Below are 22,383 nucleotides of genomic sequence, written 5' to 3' on the forward strand. Positions count from 1 at the left end.
ACAGTAAGCGCTCAATTCGATTGAATGAATGAATAAATACCACTTAATAATAATAATAATGATGGCATTTATTAAGTACTTACTATGTGCAATGCACTGTTCTAAGCGCTGGGGAGGTTACAAGGGGATCAGGTTGTCCCACGGGGGGCTCACAGTCTTAATCCCCATTTTACAGATGAGGTAACTGAGGTAAAGAGAAGTTAAGTGACTTGCCCAGAGTCACACAGCTGACAAGTGGCGGAGCCGGGATTTGAACCCCTGACCTCTGACTCCAAAGCTCACGCTCTTTCCACTGAGCCACGCTGCACTTGGCAGCTGTGTGACTTTGGGCAAGTCACTTCACTTCTCTGGGCCTCAGTTCCCTCATCTGTAAAATGGGGATGAAGACTGTGAGCCCCCCCCCCCCGTGGGCCAACCTGACCACCTCGTAACCTCCCCAGTGCTTAGAACAGTGCTTTGCACATAATAAGCACTTAACAAAATGCCATCATCATCATTATTATTATTATTATTCCCTGTACCTTAGCTCCCTCATCTGTAAAATGGGGATGAAGACCGTGAGCCCCCCGTGAGCCAAGCTGATCACCTTGTAACCTCCCCAGCGTTTAGAACAGTGCTTTGCACATAGCAAGCGCTTAATAAATGACATCATTATTATTATTGAATGAATAAATGAATGAGCCACTTCCTTCAGGCTTACCTAAGAGGGAAGTGATTAGCTGCCACAGTATTGGTTTCCACCATTTGCCCCTCAAAGACCATGCAATGGGCTCCAAACGCAGGATGCCGCTCCACGCCAGACCCCAGGGGTCCCCTTTGCCCTCCCCAGATGGGGGGGATTCATTCATTCAATCGTATTTATTGAGCGCTTACTGTGTGCAGAGCACTGGGAAGTACAAGTCAGCAACATCTAGAGAAGGTCCCTACCCAACAACGGGCTCACAGTCTCGAAGAGGGAGACAGACAACAAAACAAAACATGTAGATGGGTGTCCAAATCGTCAGAACAAATAGAATTATAGCTATATGCACACCATTAACAAAATAAATAGAATAGTAAATCAATCAATCGTATTTATTGAGCGCTTACTGTGTGCAGAGCAAGTAAACATGTTCTCTGTCTCCCCCTTCTAGAGTGTGAGCCCACTGTTGGGTAGGGACCGTCTCTATATGTTGCCAACTTGTACTTCCCAAGCGCTTAGTACAGTGCTCTGCACACAGTAAGCGCTCAATAAATACGATTGAATGAATGAATGAATATGCAAGTGCTGTGGGGAGGGGAAGGAAGTAGGGCGGGGGGGATGGGGAGGAGGAGAGGAAAAGGGGGGCTCAGTCTGGGAAGGTCTCCTGGAGGAGGTGAGCTGTCAGTAGGGTTTTACCAACGTGGCTCAGTGGAAAGAGCCCGGGCTTTCGTGTCAGAGGTCATAGGTTCAAATCCCGGCTCCGCCACTTGTCAGCTGTGTGACTTTGGGCAAGTCACTTAACTTCTCTGGGCCTCAGTTCCCTCAACTGTAAAATGGGGATAAAGACTGTGAGCCCACCGTGGGCCAACCTGATCACCTTGTAACCTCCTCAGTGCTTAGAACAGTGCTTTGAACATAGTAAGCGCTTAATAAATGCCATCATTATTACTATTTTATTTATTTATAATGACATTTGTTAAGCGCTTACTATGTGCAAAGCACCGTTCTAAGCGCTGGGGGGGGATACAAGGGGATCAAGTTGTCCCACGTGGGGCTCACAGTCTTAATCCTCATTTTATAGATGAGGTAACTGAGGCTCAGAGAAGTTAAGTGACTTGCCCAAGGTCACACAGCAGACATGTGGTGGAGTCGGGATTTGAACCCATGACCTCTGACTCCAAAGCCCGGGCTCTTTCCACTGAGCCACAAAGCTTCTTTATTATTATTATTATTATTATTATTATTATTATTATTATTACCTGGCACCATCTCCCACTGAGAGTCTCAGGTCACCATGACAACCGCCGCCATTATCTTCGCGCCCAGCTCTCAACCAATCACGGGCGCCGCTGGGGGCGGGAGCGAGGTGGCGCGTGCAGCAAGGAGTCCCCCCAGTGGCGCAGCGCGGCACCCCAGCCGTTGCTATGGAGATGAACGCGGACGTTACCACCGAGGGCCGGCAGAAAGGGGGGGTTCCCCCTTCAATATCACTCGTTCTCCCCACCGCCTTCGGGGTTAATTAGGGTCTTTGGAGATGTTCTGGAGAATATACCTGAGATTTCTGATAGGGGAGGATCTGGAAAAGAAGGTGGTAGTTCTCGATTTTTGTTTTTTTTTAATAGGATGGGCACCCCCCCGATGTCGAGTGGTGGGGTCTGGGGCGGGAGTGCGCATGCGCGGCGCTGAGGCGTTGGCGGCCCGGCCCGATCCGGTCCGATCCGGTTCGCTCCGGTCCCCGCCCTCAGGGGAGCGCACCAGGTGTGTCTCCTTGCCTGGCCCAGGGCGGGCGTCGAGGGGCAGGCCTCTCCATCCCTGAAGAATAATTATTATTAATAATAATAATAATAATGTTAGTATTTGTATTTGTATAGTATTATTATTATTAATAATAATACTGTTAGTATTTGTTAAGCGTTTATTATGTGCCAAGCACTGTTCTAAGCGCTAGAGTAGATACAAGGTGATCAGGTTATCCCACTTGGGACTCTCAGGGATGACCCCATTTTACAGATGAGGGAACTGAGGCACAGAGAATAATAATAGTAGTGATGTTGGTATTTGTTAAAGTGCTTACTATGTGCCAAGCACTGTTCTAAGCGCTGGAGTAGATACAAGGTGATCAGGTTAGCCCACCTGGGGCTCTCAGGGATGACCCCATTTTACAGATGAGGGAACTGAGGCACAGAGAATAATAATAGTAGTAATGTTGGCATTTGTTAAGCGCTTACTATGTGCCAAGCACTGTTCTAAGCGCTAGAGTAGATGCAAGGAATTAGGTTGTCCCACTTGGGGCTCACAGGCTTCATCCCCATTTTACAGATGAGGGAACTGAGGCACAGAGAATAATAATATTAGTAATGTTGGCATTTGTTAAGTGCTTACTATGTGCCAAGCACTGTTCTAAGCGTTGGGGGAGATACAAGGTGATCAGGTTGTCCCACGTGGGGCTCACAGGCTTCATCCCCATTTTACAGATGAGGGAACTGAGGCACAGAATAATAATGTTAGTAACGTTCATATTTGTTAAGCGCTTACTATGTGCCAAGCACTGTTCTAAGCGCTAGAATAGATACAAGGAATTAGGTTGTCCCACTTGGGGCTCACAGGCTTCATCCCCGTTTTACAGATGAGGGAACTGAGGCACAGAGAATAATAATAGTAGTAATGTTGATATTTGTTAAGCGCTTACTATGTGCCAAGCACTGTTCTAAGCGCTAGAGTAGATGCAAGGAATTAGGTTGTCCCACTTGGGGCTCACAGGCTTCATCCCCATTTTACAGATGAGGGAACTGAGGCACAGAGAATAATAATATTAGTAATGTTGGCATTTGTTAAGTGCTTACTATGTGCCAAGCACTGTTCTAAGCGTTGGGGGAGATACAAGGTGATCAGGTTGTCCCACGTGGGGCTCACAGGCTTCATCCCCATTTTACAGATGAGGGAACTGAGGCACAGAATAATAATGTTAGTAACGTTCATATTTGTTAAGCGCTTACTATGTGCCAAGCACTGTTCTAAGCGCTAGAATAGATACAAGGAATTAGGTTGTCCCACTTGGGGCTCACAGGCTTCATCCCCGTTTTACAGATGAGGGAACTGAGGCACAGAGAATAATAATAGTAGTAATGTTGATATTTGTTAAGCGCTTACTATGTGCCAAGCACTGTTCTAAGCGCTGGGGTAGATACAGGGTGATCAGGTTGTCCCACGTGGGCCCCACAGGCTTCATCCCCCTTTTACAGATGAGGGAACTGAGGCCCAGAGAACTGAAGTAACTTGCCCAAGGTCACACAGCTGACAAGTGGCGGAGCAGCGAGGCTCAGTGGAAAAAGCCTGGGCTTGAGGTCGTGGGTTTGAATCCCGGCTCTGCTACTTGGCAGCTAGGTGACCCTGGGCATGTCACTTCTCTGTGCCTCACTTACCTCATCTGTAAAATGGGGATGAAGACTTGAGCCCCACATGGGACAACCTGATACCTTGTATCTACTCCAGCTTTTAGAACAGTGCTTGGCACAGAGTAAGCACTTAATAAATACCCACATTATCATTATTACTACAAGGTGATCAGGTTGTCCCAGGTGGGGCTCACAATCTTCATCCCCATTTTCCAGCTGAGGTAACTGAGGCACCGTGAAGTGACTTTCCCAAAGCCACGCAGCCTACAAGTGGCCGAACAGCGTGGCTCAGTAGAAAGAGCACGGGCTTGAGAGTCAGAGGTCGTGGTTCAAATCCCAGCTCTGCCACTTGGCAGCTCTTGGCAAGTCACTTCACTTCTCTGTGCCTCAGTTACCTCATCTGTAAAATGGGAGTTAAGACTGTGAGTCCAACGTGGGGCAATCTGATTACCTTGTATCTCCCCCAGCGCTTAGAACAGTGCTTGGCGCATAGTAAGCACTTAACAAATACCATCTTTATTATTTATTAGAACCCCCGACCTGACTCCCAAACCTGTGCCCTTTCCACTAAGCCACGCTGCTTCTCCAAAGTCCAGGCCCGGCCTGACCCGGCCCGGCAGCTCCGAGCCCCAGGAGCCGGCTAGGAATGAGAAGCAGCATGGCCTAGTGGCAAAGCACCGGCTTGGGGGTCAGAAGTCAGAGGAGCAAGCAGAAGCAACCCCCCCGTCCCCATCCTAACGCATCTTTTTTGCCACCCTGTCTTGTCTTAGGTTTGGCAGGTGAGAGAGCGGCCCGGTGAGCAGGTGGGAGATGCCACTCTTCGGGAATACGTTCAGTCCCAAAAAGACACCACCTCGGAAGTCCGCCTCTCTCTCCAATCTGCACTCGGTGAGTATTAGACTGTGAGCCCACTGTTGGGTAGGGACTGTCTCTATATGTTGCCAACTTGTACTTCCCAAGCGCTTAGTCCAGTGCTCTGCACACAGTAAGCGCTCAATAAATACGATTGATTGATATTAGGGACCCCGGGTCTGCCTCTGCCCTGGAACGCCCTCCCTCTTCCTAGCCAACAGATTCATTCATTCATTCAATCGTATTTATTGAGCGCTTACTGTGTGCAGAGCTCTGTACTAAGCGCTTGGAAAGTACAATTGGCAGCAGATAGAGGCAATCCCTACCCAACACTGGGCTCACAGGAACAGATAATCACCCTCCCCCACTTCAAAGGCATACTGAAGGCCCATCTCCAAGTGGTCGTCCTCATTTCCTCTTCTCCCACTCCCTTCCGCATCACCTTTCCATTTGGATTTGCTCCCTTTATTCACTTCTAGACTGTGAACCCGTTGTTGGGAAGGGATTGTCTCTATCTGTTGCTGAATTGTACTTTCCAAGCGCTTAGTACAGAGCTCTGCACACAGTAATCGCTCATTAAATGATTGAATGAATGAATGAACCCCTCCCTCAGTCCTTATGTACCTTATGTCCCTTATGTCCTTATATACCTATCTGTAATTTATTCATTTATATTAATATCTGTCTCCCCATTCTAGATTGTAAGCTCATGTGGGCAGGGAACCTGTCTACCAACACTGCTGTATTGCACTCTACCAAGCACTTAGTACAGTGCTCTTCACACAGTAAGCGCGCAATGCTCTGCACACAGTAGACTCTCAATAAATACGATTGAATGAATAAGTATGATTGACTGATTGAATTGATGGCTGTGCATTGTAGAAACCAAGGGCAGGTTCCCCACTCACGTCCTTATTCTGTCATCGGAAGAGCTCAGGATTTACCTTCCAGATCACTACACTCTCTGGTCTGCTACAGGCCCTCGTCTCCCTGAACGTTAAAAAGCTGCCTTTTTTCCCACAGCTGGACAGATCCACCCGGGAAGTAGAGCTGGGCCTCGACTATGGCACTCCCACCATGAACCTGGCTGGCCAGAGCCTGAAGTTTGAAAATGGCCAGTGGATAGCAGGTGGGGAAACCATCGTGTTCTCCGTTCAGGCTGGCTATTGAGCGGCTTGACCCATTTCGCTTCCCTCTTCTTCCTCCTCCTCTAGAGATCGAGGGCAGCGGAGGCGGGGACCGCAGAGAGGCCCAGCGCCTCCGCAAGCGGAACCAGCAGCTGGAGGAAGAGAACAATCTCCTGAGACTCAAAGTGGACATCTTGCTGGACATGGTGAGGACGGGGTGGGTGTGTCTGGGACCACTGTCACCTTCAGTGGAGAGCCACCCGTCAGCAGATTTTACTGGGTACTCACTGTGCAAAACACTGTACTAAATGCTTGGCAGAATATAATACCAAATACGATCCCTGACCTTGAATAGCTTACCGTCTAGTGTGGGAGACAGACACTAAAACAATCCGCAAATAGAGAGGAAGAGGAAAGAGGTTATGAAGGTGAGGGGTTCAGTGGTAGGGTGGATATGAAGTGCTCTAGTTCATTCAATCGTATTTATTGAGCACTTACCGTGTGCAGAGCACTGTACTAAGCGCTTGGGAAGTACAAGTTGGCAACAGTGACATAGAGACATAGTGACATGGAGAAGCAGGGTGGCTTAGTGGGAAGAGCACTGGAAGTCTAGACTGTGAGCCCACTGTTGGGCAGGGACTGTCTCTATATGTTGCCAATTTGTACTTCCCAAGCGCTTAGTACAGTGCTCTGCACACAGTAAGCGCTCAATAAATACGATTAATGATGATGATGATGATGACCTGGATTCTAATTCCGGCTCTGCCACTTGTCTGCTGTGTGGCCTTGGGCCTGTCACTTAACTTCTCTGGGCCTCATCTGCAAAATGGGGACATGGACTAAATCCAGCCCGATTAGCTCGTATCCTCCCATCGCTTAGTACAGTGCCTGGCGTATACTAAGCACTTAGCAAATACCATTTAAAAAGACAAAGTGCAGGAGTGGGAGTTGGGTTCTCCACTCACGTCATTATTGGGAGACTGCAACAGAATTAGCAGTTGAAAACAGGGAGGGCCTCCTGGAGGAGATGTGATTTCAGAAGGGCTTTGAAGATGGGGAGACTGGGGTCCGATGGATATGAAGCAGGGAGGGAGGCCCAGGGAGGATGTGAGCAAGAGGTCAGCGACCAAAGGGACAAGAAGGGGGTTGGCTCGAAAGGGGCGAAGAGCTTGAGCTGGGGGTGTAGTTGAAGAGAAAGGATCAACTGAAGGGAGAGAGCCGATTGAGCGCCTAGTGATCAGGGGTTTGGGCTTGATGTGGAGGGGCCAAAGTGCGGTTTATTTAAACCGGCAAAGCACGTGACCCGCTAAGAGCTTCAAGATCTCGCGGCATGGAAACGTTGAGCTCTGTTTTATCTAAGCTCGGGCACTGACTTGGCAAAGGTGGCAGCCTAGAGCCACCTGGGACACTCCTCCCCTCACCACCCGCCTCCTTGCCCTGCTTACAGCTCTCCGAGACGACGGCCGAGTCCCACCTCATGGAGAAGGAGCTGGATGAATTGAAGAGTCATGTCCGGAGGAGGAAGTGAAGGCCGGAGAGAGACTGGCAGGGGAGAGGAGAGAAACCTCCCCTTTCCGAGACAGAAGGACTCGATAAAACTGTTCGGCCAGGGCGGCGGATTGGAGTCAGGGAGGGAGAAGTAGGTAGAGCACGGGCCTAGGAGATGGACTTGTAAAATACGGAAGGAATCTCCGGGCGACAGAGAGTATATAACCCATAGTGTGCATAACGTCTTTCACGAATGCAGCGGTCTGGCAGCTACTGTGATCAACCCCATTGTGTTCTCCACACTCGTCCCTACCCCTACTTTGGGCTTGCTGCAGGCCTGGTCTTTAGGTAACTGCCTAACTTGCTCCCGTAAGGGAGCAGATGTGCAGGTAAACCACTTCCCACCGGCTGCTGTGATCTCTGTATGTCTGACTCTAGTTAAACCCCCACTTGCTCTTACCTGTCCTGGGGGGATTTCCCCTGGATAGCTACAAGCAAAGGAGAGGGGCAAGGAATCGGCCCAGCCTTCTCTTCCTCGCTGCCAGCTTCCCATGCCCCTCTCCTGCTAGTGCAGTTTCTTCTTTTTTAGTTTCCTTTTTTATTAAACGAGATTATGTAACGCTTGCCACTGCGGTGATTGCTCCCCGAACCCCTCTGACCATCATTTGGGGGGAGAAGAGTAGTATCGTTGGTTCTCAAACGGTATAGGGAGCTCTGAGCCTGTCTCCACTACCGGAGGGCCACTTGTCTCGGTCGAATGGGGAAGGGGTGAGTCCCTGCGGGTATAAAAGAAGGTGTTGGGGCTGGGCACTCACCCCTCTCCCCCCTAATTGGTGGAAGGGTTGTCAGGGAACAGCTGAAGTCGCGGTAGATTTGATTTTATTTTTTTAAGTGGTATTTGCTAAGCGCTTACTATGTGCCAGGCACTGTACTGAGCACTGGGGTGGATTCAAGCTAATCAGGCTGGATACAGTCCCTGTCCCACGGGGCTCACAGTCTTAATCTCCATTTTACAGATAACTCATCGTGGGCAGGGAACCGTGTCTGCTAATTCTGTTGCAGTCTCCCAAGCGCTTAGAACAGTACAGAGAAATAAGGTTTCAATAAATACCACTGATTGATTGATGAGGTAACTGAGGCACAGAGATGTTAAGCGACTTGCCCAAGGTCACACAGCAGACAAGAGGCGGAGCTGGGATTAGAACCCAGGGCCTTCTGACTTTGCACTAGGTCACGATGCTTCTCTTGTTCACAAATGTTCAGTGAGGAGTAGCTACACGTCCCGTTGGGACCACAACATAGAGATTCCCCAATTAATGATCTTAATCGGTTCCGTGAAGATTAAGCAAAAAGCACTAAAAGTGTAGTTTACCACAAGAAATCATGTAAATTGTATTAACAAATTCCCAGTGCGTAGCAGTCAAATCTGTAGTACTGTAGAAGTAATAATATTCATTAAGAACCTACTGCGGGTAGACCAGGTAGACCTTTTCGACTGTGAGCCCACTGTTGGGTAGGGACTGTCTCTGTATGTTGCCAATTTGTACTTCCCAAGTGCTTAGTACAGTGCTCTGCACATAGTAAGCGCTCAATAAATACGATTGATTGATTATAGTAAGCTCTGGGAAAGAAGTGTAACAGTAATTATAATCGCAACGCTATTTGTTAAGCGCTTATGGGCAAACACTGTACTAAGCATTGGAGTAGATAAGCAGCGTGGCTCAGTGGAAAAGAGCCCGGGCTTTGGAGTCAGAGGTCATGGGTTCAAATCCCGGCTCTGCCAATTGTCAGCTGGGTGACTTTGGGCAAGTCACTTCACTTCTCTGTGCCTGTTACCTCATCTGTAAAATGGGGATAAAGAATGTGAGCCCCCCGTGGGACAACCTAATTACCTTGGAACCTCCCCAGTGCTTAGAACAGTGCTTTGCACATAGTAAGCGCTTAATAAATGCCATCATTATTATTATTATTATTATAAATAATCAGGTTGGGTGACAGTCCCTGTCCTACATGGGGATCACAGTGTAAGTAGACAGAAGGACGGGTATTTCACTCCCATTTTACAGATGAGGAAACAGGCACAGAGAAGTCAAGTGACTCGCCTAAAGTCCCAAAGCAGGCAAGCGGCAAAGCGGAATTAGAACCCAGGTCATCTGACTCCCAAGCCCGTGCTCTTTCCACTAGGCCACACCACTTCCCAGAAAACAAATGTGGTCCCCATCCCCAAGGGGCTTACCTTCTCAGGGTAAGGCCGGGAAGGGGTTGGCGGCAGGCGCGAAGAAAGGTGGAATAAAAATATAAAAGAGGAAGATGACGATAAATCTGACCGGGAACATTAGGGCGGGTTAGGGCTGTGGTCGGAGGGCAGAATTTGGAACTCCTCAAGGCTCAGATCAACACGGACGGATGTCACCCTTTGGTCTCGGCCTTCCCCCAAATTCTCCAGGTTGAGGGGAACACCAGCAGAGTGGGAACCCGTCCTTTCCCGGCTGTAGCAGGGGTCGATTGTGGGGGTCTGGTGGCAATAATAATAATAATAATAATGGCATTTGTTAAGCGCTTACTATGTGCAGAGCACTGTTCTAAGCGCTGGGGGTGGATACAAGGTGATCAGGTTGTCCCACATGGGGCTCACAGTCTTAATCCCCATTTTGCAGGTGAGGTAACTGAGGCTCAGAGAAGTTAAGTGACTTGCCCAAGGTCACACAGCAGACATGTGGTGGAGCTGGGATTCGAACCCATGACCTCTGACTCCAAAGCCCGTGCTCCTCTCCACTGAGCCACGCTGAACACAACGGCAATGGAGTGGGGGAATCTGTAGCAAGTAAATGGAAACCGCACACTTCACGCCACTGGTTGGGTAGGGACTGTCTCTATATGTTGCCAACTTGGACTTTCCAAGCGCTTAGTCCAGTGCTCAACACACAGCGCTCAATCAATACGACTGAATGAATATGTTGCCAGCTTGTAGTTCCCAAGCGCTTAGTCCAGAGCTCTGCAAACAGTAAGCGCTCAATCAATATACTTGTATATATGTATATATGTTTGTACGTATTTATTACTGTATTTTATTTGTACATATTTATTCTATTTTATTTTGTTAATATGTTTTGTTTTGTTCTCTGTCTCCCCCTTCTAGACTGTGAGCCCACTGTTGGGTCGGGACCATCTCTAGATGTTGCCAATTTGTACTTCTCAAGCGCTTAGTACAGTGCTCTGCACACAGTAAGCGTTCAATAAATACGACTGAATGAATGAATGAATACGATTGAATGAATGAGTGAACGAAAGAACGTTTCCCCCCCCCTCCTCCCCCCTTCTAGACTGTGAGCCCACAGTTGGGTAGGGACCGTCTCTGGATGTTGCCAACTTGGACTTCCCAAGCGCTTAGTCCAGTGCTCTGCACACAGTAAGCGCTCAATAAATACGATTGAATGAATGAATGAATCAATACGATTGAATGAATGAACGAAAGAACGAACGAACGTTCCCCGCCCCCCTTCCCCCCCCCCCCCCCAAACTGTGAGCCCACTGTTGGGTCGGGACCGTCTCTAGATGTTGCCAACTTGGACTTCCCAAGCGCTTAGTCCAGTGCTCTGCACACAGTAAGCGCTCAATCAATACGATTGAATGAATGGATGAATGAACGAACGAAAGAACGAACGAACGTTGCCCCCCTCCCCTCTTCTACACTGTGAGCCCACTGTTGGGTCGGGACCGGCTCTAGATGTTGCCAACTTGGACTTCCCAAGCGCTTAGTCCAGTGCTGTGCACACAGTAAGCGCTCAATCAATACCCTTTAACGACAACCTCATTCGCACCTACTCAGCCTTCCTGTCCCGCCATCGACCCCCGGCCCACGTCCTCCCCTGGGCCTGGAATGCCCTGCTCCCTCTGCCCATCCGCCAAGCTAGCTCTCTTCCTCCCTTCAAGCCCCTACTGAGCGCTCACCTCCTCCAGGAGGCCTTCCCACACTGAGCCCCTTCCCTCCTCTCCCCCTCGTCCCCCTCTCCATCCCCCGCATCTTACCTCCTTCCCTTCCCCACAGCACCTGTATATACGGATATACGTTTGTACATATTTATTACTCTATTTATTGATTTATTTTACTTGTACCTATCTATTCTATTTATTTTATTTTGTTAGTATGTTCGGTTTTGTTCTCTGTCTCCCCCTTCTAGACTGTGAGCCCACTGGTGGGTAGGGACTGTCTCTAGATGTTGCCAGCTTGGACTTCCCAAGCGCTTAGTCCAGTGCTCTGCACACAGTAAGCGCTCAATTGAATGAATGAACGAATCAATACGAATGAATGAATTAATGAACGAAAGAACGAACAAACGTTCCCCCCCTCCCCACTTTTAGACTGTGAGCCCACTGTTGGGTCGCGACCGGCTCTAGATGTTGCCAACTTGGACTTCCCAAGCGCTTAGTCCAGTGCTCTGCACGCAGTAAGCGCTCAATCAATATACCTGTATATATGTTTATACGTATTTATTACTCTATTTATTTTATTTGTACATATTTATTCTATTTATTTTATTTTGTTAATATGTTTTGCTTTGTTCTCTAGGTCTCCCCCTTCTAGACTGTGAGCCCGCTGTTGGATAGGGACCGTCTCTAGGTGTTGCCGACTTGGACTTCCCAAGCGCTTAGTCCAGTGCTCTGCACACAGTAAGCGCTCAATCAATACGCTTGAATGAATGAATGAATGAATCAATACGATTGAATGAATGAATGAATGAAAGAACGAACAAACGTTCCCCCCCTCCCCCCTTCTAGACTGTGAGCCCACTGTTGGGTCGGGACCGTCTCTCTATGTTGCCAACTTGTACTTCCCAAGCGCTTAGTCCAGTGCTCTGCACACAGTAAGCGCTCAATCAAGACGAACGAATGAATGAATGAAAATAGCTTACTCCCTTCCGGATCCTCCAGGCCGCCGGGAGGCGCTGTCCCCGCCCCCCGCCCCGGCCACCGAGAGGGCGCCGCGCCTGGCGGGCCTTCCGCGTTCGCCGGAAGGGGCGCTCTCTCCGACGGGCCCCCCCTCCCCGCCTCGCCTGCTCCCTTCCGGTTCCGGCCCCCTCGTCGTCCCCTCAGGCCCGCCGCCATGGCCGCCGTGGTGGTGGCCGGGTCGTCGCCGTCCCCGGACGAGCCGGTGCCCAAAGGCGGCGCCGAGAAGGCCGAGGATGAGCTGGACGACGACGACGACGACGACGACGAGGTAACCGAGGACCGGATCCGACCGGACCCCACCGGATCCACGAGGGCGCCGCGTGCGGCCCCGGCCTGGGGGACGGGACGACGAGGACAGTAATAATAATAACGTCGGCGTTTCTTAAGTGCTTACTACGTGCACTGCCCTAATAATAATAATACTAATGATAGCATTTATTAAGCGCTTACTATGTGCAAAGCACTGTTCTAAGCGCTGGGGAGGTTACAAGGTGATCAGGTTGTCCCACAGAGGGGTTCACTGGTTTAATCCCCATTTTCCAGATGAGGTAACTGAGGCCTAGTGAAGGGACTTGCCCAAAGCCCCACAGCTGACAGTTGGCGGAGCCGGGATTTGAACCCACGACCTCCGACTCCAAAGCTCGTGCCCTTTCCACTGAGCCACGCTAATACTACAGAGTGATGATGATGGCATTTAGTAAGCGCTTGCTATGTGCAAAGCACTGTTCTAAGCGCTGGGGAGGTTACAGGGTGATCAGGTTGTCCCACGAGGGGGTTCACTGGTTTAATCTCCGTTTTACAGATGAGGTAACTGAGGCACAAAGAAGTGACTTGCCCAAAGTCACACAGCTGAGAGTTGGCGAGTCGGGATTTGAACCCACGACCTCCGACTCCAAAGCTCGTGCTCTTTCCACTGAGCCACGCTAATACTACAGAGTGATGATGATGGCATTTAGTAAGCGCTTACTATGTGCAAAGCACTGTTCTAAGCGCTGGGGAGGTTACAGGGTGATCAGGTTGTCCCATGGGGGGGTTCACTGGTTTAATCCCCATTTTCCAGATGAGGTAACTGAGGCACAAAGAAGTGACTTGCCCAAAGTCACACAGCTGAGAGTTGGCGAGTCGGGATTTGAACCCACGACCTCCGACTCCAAAGCTCGTGCCCTTTCCACTGAGCCACGCTAATACTACAGAGTGATGATGATGGCATTTAGTAAGCGCTTGCTATGTGCAAAGCACTGTTCTAAGCGCTGGGGAGGTTACAGGGTGATCAGGTTGTCCCATGGGGGGGTTCACTGGTTTAATCCCCATTTTCCAGATGAGGTAACTGAGGCACAAAGAAGTGACTTGCCCAAAGTCACACAGCTGAGAGTTGGCGAGTCGGGATTTGAACCCACGACCTCCGACTCCAAAGCTCGTGCCCTTTCCACTGAGCCACGCTAATACTACAGAGTGATGATGATGGCATTTAGTAAGCGCTTGCTATGTGCAAAGCACTGTTCTAAGCGCTGGGGAGGTTACAGGGTGATCAGGTTGTCCCACGGGGGGGGTTCACTGGTTTAATCCCCATTTTCCAGATGAGGTAACTGAGGCCCAGAGAAGTGAAGTGACTTCCCCAGAGTCACACAGCTGACAGTTGGCGGAGCCGGGATTTGAACCCATGACCTACAACTCCAAAGCTCGGGCTCTTTCCACTGAGCCACGCTAATACTACAGAGTGGTGATGATGGCATTTATTAAGCGCTTGCTATGTGCAAAGCACTGTTCTAAGCGCTGGGGAGGTTACAAGGTGATCAGGTTGTCGCACGGGGGGGTTCACTGGTTTAATCCCCATTTTCCAGATGAGGTAACTGAGGCCCAGTGAAGTGACTTACCCAATGTCACCCAGCTGAAAGTTGGCGGAACCGAGATTTGAACCCATGACCTCTGACTCCAAAGCTCGTGCTCTTGCCACTGAGCCACGCTAGTACTACAGAAGTACCGTGGCTCAGTGGAAAGAGCCCGGGCTTTGGAGTATTAACAGTATTTAATAATAACATTTCCAGACCGTGAGCCCGCTGTTGGGTAGGGACCGTCTCTAGATGTTGCCAACTTGGACTTCCCAAGGGCTTAGTACAGTGCTCTGCACACAGTAAGCGCTCAATCAATACGAACGGTCATGGGTTCAAATCCCGGCTCCGCCAACTGCCAGCTGTGGGACTTTGGGCCAGTCACTTCACTTCTCTGGGCCTCAGTTCCCTCATCTGGAAAATGGGGGTGAAGATTGTGAGCCCCACCGTGGGAGAACCTGATTCATTCATTCAATTGTATTTATTGAGCACTTATTGTGTGCAGAGCACTGGACTAAGCACTTGGGAAGTACAAGTTGGCCACGTCTAGAGACGGTCCCTACCCAACAGCGGGCTCACAGTCTAGGAGGGGGAGACAGACAACAAAACAAAACTTATTAATAAAATAAATAGAATAAATATGTACAAATAAAATAGAGTAATAAGTACGTGCAAACATATGTACATATATACAGGTGCTGTGAGGAGGGGAGGGAGGTAAGGCAGGGAGGAGCGGGAGAGGAAACAGGGAGCTCAGTCTGGGAAGGCCTCCTGGTCTTTATCCCCATTTTGCAGGGAACTGAGGCCCAGAGAAGTGAAGTGACTTGCCCAAGGTCACGCAAGCAGACAAGTGGTGGAGCTGGGATTAGAACCTATGACCTCTGGCTCCCAAGCCCGGGCTGATCAGGAGGTCCCAGGCGGGGCTCACAGTTTTAATCTCCATTTTACAGATGAGGTCACCGAGGCCCTGGGAAGTAAAGTGACGTGACTTGCCCAAGGTCACCCAGCAGACAAGTGGTGGAGCCGGGAGTAGAACCCATGACCCCTGGCTCCCAAGCCTGGGCTCTTGCCATTGAGCCATGCTGGGGGGATACAAAGTGACATGGTTGTCCCACGCGGGGCTCATAGTCTTAATCCCCATTTTACAGATGAGGTACCTGAGGCCCAGAGAATAATAATAATAATGGCATTTATTAAGCGATTACTATGTGCAAAGCACTGTTCTAAGCACTGGGGAGGTTACAAGGTGATCTGGATGTCCCACGGGGGGCTCACAGTCTTCATCCCCATTTTGCAGGGAACTGAGGCCCAGAGAAGTCAAGTGACTTGCCCAAGGTCACGCAGCAGACAAGTGGCGGAGCAGAGATTAGAACCCGTGACCTCTGGCTCCCAAGCCCGGGCTCTTGCCATTGAGCCAGGCTGGGGGGAATACAAGGGGATCGGGTGGTCCCATGTGGGGCTCACAGTCTTCATCCTCATTTTGCAGATGAGGGAGCTGAGGCCTTGAGAAGTCAAGTGGGGATTAAGACCGTGAGCCCCACATGGGACCATCTGATCAGCCTTGTACCCCCCCCACCCCAGCACTTAGAACAGTGCTTGGCACATAGTAAGCGCTTAACAAGTACCATTTAAAAAAAAGTGACTTGCCCAAGGTCACACAGCAGGCATGTGGGGAGCCAGGATTAGAACCCATGGCCTCCGACTCCCAAGCCCAGGCTCGTGCCATTGAGCCACGCAGGGGGGATACAAGGTGATCAGGTTGCCCCACGTGGGGCTCCCAGTCTTCATCCCCATTTTACAGATGAGGGAACTGAGGCCCAGAGAAGTGAGGTGATTTGCCCAAAGTCACCCAGCTGACAAGTGGCAGAGTCGGGATTAAAACCCACGACCTCCGACTCCCAAGCCCAGGCTGTGGCCACTGAGCCACGCTGATGGCCCGGTCACCCGGATCCCCAGTGGCGAGAAGCAGCGGGCCTGCCGGGTCCCTTCTAATAATAATAACGATGATGGTATTTGTTAAGGGCTTACTATGTGCCAAGCACAGTTCTAAGTGAGCCCGTTGTTGGGTAAGGATTGTCTCTGTTGCCGAATTGTACTTTCCAAGCGCTTAGCACAGTGCTCTGCACACTGTAAACGCTCAATAAATACGATTGAATGAATGAATATTGGGTAGAGCATAGGCTGGGAGTCAGAAGACCCAGGTTCTAATTCCAGCGCCACCACTTATAATAATTATAATGGCCGTATTTGTTCAGCGCTTACTATGTGCCAGGCACTGCTCTAAGCAGTGGGGTGGACCCAAGATAATCAGGTTGTCCCACGTGGGGCTCACAGTCTTAATCCCCCCTTTACAGATGAGGTAACTGAGGCACAGAAGTGCAATGTCTTGCCCAAGATCACACAACAGACAAGTGGCAGAGCGGGGATTAGAACCCGCGACCTCCGGCCCCCAAGCCCGGGCTCTTTCCACTGAGCCACGCTGCTTCTCACGCTGGCCTGCCGAGTGACCTTGGGCAGGTCACATACCTCCCCTGTGCTTTAGATTCCCCTTCTGCAGAATGGAGGTTCTGTCCCTGCCCCTTAGAGTGGAAACCCCACGTGGGACTTGTCCAACCTGACCGTCTTGAACGAAGCACGGTGCTGGGCATGTGGTAAACGCTTACCGTGACTCAGTGGAAAGAGCCCGGGCTTTGGAGTCAGAGGTCGTGGCTTCGAATCCCGGCTCTGCCAATAGCCAGCTGTGTGACTTTGGGCAAGTCACTTGACTTCTCTGGGCCTCATCTGTAAAATGGGGATTAAGACTGTGAGCCCCCCCCGTGGGACAACCCTGATCACCTTGTAACCTCCCCAGCGCTTAGAACAGTGTTTTGCATATAGTAAGCGCTTAGTAAATGCTATCGTTATTATTAATACCCACCGTGACGGTCCGGGCAGCGGTCGTTTTGATAGCGTTGTCATCCCCCTCACAGTTAGACGAAACCATCGCAGAGAGGCTGTGGGGCCTGACTGAGATGTTCCCCGAGAGAGTCCGAACTGCGGCCGGAGCCACCTTTGACCTGTCCCTCTCCGTGGCCCAGAAAATGTACAGGTGAGAGCGGGAGGGCAGCAGGGGAAGGCGCAGGCCGCTGGAGAAGCCTGGGGTGGAAGGATTTGGAGCAGTTATGGGTTTGAGGGGGGACGTTTGGGCCCCACTCACGCCAGCCAGCCGGCGGGCGGTCACCAACGGACCGCCTTTTCCGACGTCTTCTCTTTCCCCGCCCCCTGCTCTGCCCCTCCAGGTTTTCCAGGGCGGCTTTATGGATCGGGACCACCTCCTTCATGATCCTCGTTCTTCCTGTGGTCTTCGAGACTGAGAAATTGCAGATGGAACAACAGCAACAACTGCAGCAACGTCAGGTGGGTCCGGGGCCCCGGGCTCCTCGCCCGTGGTCACTCGGCCGGCCGGCTGATCCGACCTCATTCTACCTTTGTCCGTTTGACGGAGGGATCTTGTCACCTCCTTTCGGAGAACCCTCCACCAGTCGAGGAACTCAGCAGCGCTTCAGCTTTGCCACAGTCTTCTCCATCAGTCATTTGTACTTTTTGAGCACTTACTGTGTGCAGAGCACTGTACTGAGCGCTAGGGAGAGTACAGTGCAGCAGCGAGTTTGCAGTCTAGAGGGGGAGACGGACGTTAATATAAACGAAGATGGATATGGGTATGAGTGCTGTGGGGCTGAGGGAGGGGTGAATAAAGGATGCAAGTCCAAATACAGGGATGTCACAGAAGAGAGCGGGAGAAGCAGAAATTCGTTCATTCAGTCGTATTTATTGAGCGCTTACTGTGTGCAGAGCACTTTACTAAGCGCTTGGGAAGTCCAGGTTGGCAACATATAGAGACGGTCCCTACCCAACAGCGGGCTTACAGTCTAGAAGGGTGAGACGGAGAACAAAACATATTAACAAAAAGTAAATAGAATAAATATGTACAAATAAATATAGTAATAAATCAGTACAAACATATATACATATATACAGGTTGTACAAATAAAGTAATAAATCCATACAAATATATATACATATATACAGGTGCTGTGGGGAGGGGAAGGAGGTAAGGTGGGGAGGCCTCCTCAAATGAGGAATGAGAAATGAAGACTCTCACTTCTACCCCCTAGTAATCTGTCAAAGTCCAGGCCCTGGCAAGCAGCGATGCGTGGCGTGAGACTAGTTGTAGTATTCGAGATGGTTTGAGACCTGAATTTAGCCCTTTGGGCAGAAAGTTGGAAGGCCCCGGGTTGACCCTCACCCTGGGCTTCAAGGCTGTCCATCACCTCGCCCCCTCCTACCTCACCTCCCTTCTCTCCTCCTACTGCCCAGCCCGCACCCTCCGCTCCTCCACCGCTAATCTCCTCACTGTACTTCGTTCTCGCCTGTCCCGCCATCAACCCCTGGCCCACATCATACCCCGGGCCTGGAATGCCCTCCCCTCTGCCCATCCGCCAAGCTAGCTCTCTTCCTCCCTTCAAGGCCCTACTGAGAGCTCACCTCCTCCAGGAGGCCTTCCCAGACTGAGCCCCTTCCTTCCTCTCCTCCTCGTCCCCCTCTCCATCCCCCCATCTTACCTCCTTCCCTTCCCCACAGCACCTGTATATATGTATATATGGTTGTACATATTTATTACTCTGTTTATTTTACTTGTGCATTTCTATCCTATTTATTTTATTTTGTTGGTATGTTTGGTTTTGTTCCCTGTCTCCCCCTTTTAGACTGTGAGCCCACTGTTGGGTAGGGACTGTCTCTATATATTGCCAATTTGTACTTCCCAAGCGCTTAGTACAGTGCTCTGCACATAGTAAGCGCTCAATAAATACGATTGATTGATTGACTGACCCTGACTTTTGTCTTCCAGATCCTCCTAGGACCCAACACGGGGCTGTCAGGCGGGGTGCCTGGAGCCCTGCCCCCGCTGCCAGGGAAGATCTGATCTGCAACAGCTGCATCCGATCTGCCTCCGTGGGGGAAGAGTTTCAAACTCAACCGTTTGAACTGTTATTTGGGGGCTGGATTTTTAGGTTGTTTTTCGTTTTTTGTTTTGTTTCGACACACTGGCACACAGACCCCTCTGACGTGAAGGGGAGAGAAGCCCGTCCCACCCCAGGAGGCTCCCGATTTCCGGGTCCGCGTTTCACCCCGTCGTGATCTTCCTCCTCGTCCCCGCTCCGATAGGGGAGCGCAGCAATCAGACGGTTAATCCAGCTGGGGCTCCCCCGGCCACCCTTGGGTCCCTGGGGTGACCCAAGTCGGAGGGGAACAGGTCTCCGGCCCTTAAGAACTACCTTTGTTTTTTTCACCTGGTTTTGTTTTAAGAGAAAGATCACTTGGGGGCAGGGAAACATAAATGTACAACCGATACAACAGCGATTTAACAATCACTGTGAATCCTCGAGGGTCCTGAAGAAGAGAACCGGCAACAAAAAACTCACCGCAGGAGGGGAATGGGCGTGACAGCAGTAATTTATTTCCTCCAGATGTGCTGGCTCTCGGTTGGATCTCTAAAGCGATGTGTGTAGAAAAACAGTCAGTGCTAACTTTTTGTAGTAAATATTAAAAACAGTTCCACCGTTAAGTCCTTGGCCACGTGCTTGTAGCCCACTCGCTCCCCGTTCCCATCAACGGGGGGGTTTTGTAGAGCTGGGTTGTTGCCCGGGATGGGGGATGGCGGGAGCAGGGCAGGCTTGGGATTCTACTGAGTCCCACTGAAGTCGGAACAGGAATCGGTGATTTCCCAATCCACAAGGCAGATCAGTCCGTCGTATTTATCGAGTGCTTACTGTGTGCAGAGCGTTGGATTCAGCACGATTCCTGCTTAACGCCTGGCCTGAGACCAAGCCAACTTTCTTTTGAGCAGGGACCAGGGGTAGCATCAGCAATTAAGTGACCTCCAACTCCTCATTAATGATACTTATTGAGCACTTACTATGTGCAGAATTTGTTGCTGAATTGAAATAATAATGGTACTTTCCAAGCGCATAGTTCAGTGCTGTGCCCACTGTAAGCGCTCAATAAATACGATTGAATGCAGAACACTGTACTAAGCACTCGGGAGGGTACAATGCAATAGTTGGCCAACACGTTCCCTGCCCACAGAGAGCTGAGGCTTTAGCCACGGCCTTGCCTCCTCTCTCCAAATATCTAGACTTTTTAGTCGAATATTTTTAGACTGTGAGCCCACTGTTGTGTAGGGACTGTCTATATGTTGCCAACTTGTACTTCCCAAGCGCTTAGTACAGTGCTCTGCACACAGTAAGCGCTCAATAAATACGATTGATTGATTGATCTAGTTCCAGCCCCTTGTCTGCCTTTATCAGCCTGCTTTTAGGGGCTCAAGTCTCTCCATGGTCCTCCCACAGCAGCAGTCGTCCAGGCCATCAATTGTCTTTACTGAGCGCTTACTGGGAGCAGAGCGCTGTACTATGTGCTTGGGAGAGTACACTATAATAGACATAGTCCCTGTCCAAAACGAACTTACAGTCTAAAGGGGGAGAGAAACATTAATAAAAATAAATAAATGGGAGAGGAAGGGCGTGCTGGCCAGGGGTGGAGACCCAAAAGCGGCAGCAAGTACCAGACCCCATAATTGTGGTCATGGGTTTGAATCCCGGCTCTGCCACTTGTCAGCTGTGTGACCTTGGGGAAGCAACTAAACTTCTCTGGGCCTGTTACCTCATCTGTAAAATGGGGATTAAGACTGTGAGCCCCACGTGGGACAACCCGATCACCTTCAGCGCTTAGAACAGTGCTTTGCACATAGTAAGCGCTTAAAATAATAATGATGGTATTTGTTAATCAATTGTATTTATTGGGTGCTTACTGTGTGCAGAGCACTGTACTAAGCGCTTGGGAAGTACAAGTTGGCAACGTACAGAGATGGTCCCTACCCAACAGTGGACTCACAGTCTAGAAGGGGGAGACAGAGAACAAAACATATTAACAAAATGAAATAAATAGAATAGATATGTACAAGTAGAATAGAGTAATAAATACGAACAAACATATATACATATATACAGGTGCTGTGGGGAAGGGAAGGCGGTAAGGCGGAGGGGGCTCAGTCTGGGAAGGCCTCCTGGAGGAGGTGAGCTCTCAGTAGGGCCTTGAAGGGGATTAATCAATCAATCAATCGTATTTATTGAGCGCTTACTGTGTGCAGAGTACTGTACTAAGCGCTTGGGAAGTACAAGTTGGCAACATATAAAGACAGTCCCTACCCAATAGTGGGCTCACAGTCTAAAAGGGGGAGACAGAGAACAAAACCAAAGATACTAACAAAATAAAATAAATAGAATAGATATGTACAAGTAAAATAAAATAGAGTAATAAATATGTACATATACATATATACAGGTTTATACATATATATATATATATATATTTAGGCTTAATACAGATTAAGCACTTACTATATGCTAAGCACTGCACTAAGCACTCCTGTATGCCAAGCACTGCACTAAGCGCTGGGGTCGATACAAAGTAATTGGGTTGACACAGTCCCCGTCCCACATCAATCCCCATTTTACAGATAATTGAGGCACAGGGAAGTGAAGTGACTTACCCAAGGTCACACAGCAGACAAGCGGCGGAGCCGGGATTAGAAATCAGGTTCTGACTCCCGAGCCCGTGCTCTCTCCGCCAGGCCCCGCTGCTTCTCACGCCGTAGGGCAACGAATTTCCCGACTGCAAGTGTCGGGAGAAATTGGGCAGTTTGGGAGGGGAAATAACGGGGGGGCTTTGCTGCAGTCTCGCAGGCAACAATTCTCCCAAAGGTCAACCCCGACTTAAATTGGGCGAGGAGTATTGAGCGTACTTACGCAGCGTGGTGTAGTGGTTAGAGCAGGTCATGGGTTCTAATTCCAGCTCCGTCACTTGTCTGTTGTGTGACATTGGGCAGGTGGCTTCACTTCTCCGGGCCTCAATCAATCAAATCAATCGTATTTATTGAGCGCTTACTGTGTGCACAGAACTGTACTAAGCGCTTGGGAAGTCCAAGTTGGCAACATATAGAGACGGTCCCTACCCAACAG

General features: G+C 50.0%; 2 protein-coding genes across 2 annotated transcripts; both read left to right on the plus strand.

Moving 5' to 3' along the window:
- Positions 1–4,851: 4,851 nt before the first annotated feature.
- On the plus strand, positions 4,852–8,168 carry CBY1 (chibby family member 1, beta catenin antagonist). Its single transcript, XM_038756642.1, has 4 exons — positions 4,852–4,965; positions 5,953–6,058; positions 6,144–6,262; positions 7,504–8,168. The coding sequence occupies exons 1-4, from the start codon at positions 4,888–4,890 to the stop codon at positions 7,582–7,584; spliced, it is 384 nt and encodes a 127-aa protein (XP_038612570.1). The 5' UTR covers positions 4,852–4,887; the 3' UTR covers positions 7,585–8,168.
- Positions 8,169–12,639: 4,471 nt separating this feature from the next.
- Positions 12,640–19,928, plus strand: TOMM22 (translocase of outer mitochondrial membrane 22). Its single transcript, XM_038756401.1, has 4 exons — positions 12,640–12,762; positions 17,293–17,411; positions 17,602–17,719; positions 19,212–19,928. The coding sequence occupies exons 1-4, from the start codon at positions 12,649–12,651 to the stop codon at positions 19,284–19,286; spliced, it is 426 nt and encodes a 141-aa protein (XP_038612329.1). The 5' UTR covers positions 12,640–12,648; the 3' UTR covers positions 19,287–19,928.
- The last annotated feature ends 2,455 nt before the right edge of the window (positions 19,929–22,383 follow it).

This window comes from Tachyglossus aculeatus, chromosome 14, assembly GCF_015852505.1.
Source record: "Tachyglossus aculeatus isolate mTacAcu1 chromosome 14, mTacAcu1.pri, whole genome shotgun sequence".
Taxonomy (NCBI): domain Eukaryota; kingdom Metazoa; phylum Chordata; class Mammalia; order Monotremata; family Tachyglossidae; genus Tachyglossus; species Tachyglossus aculeatus.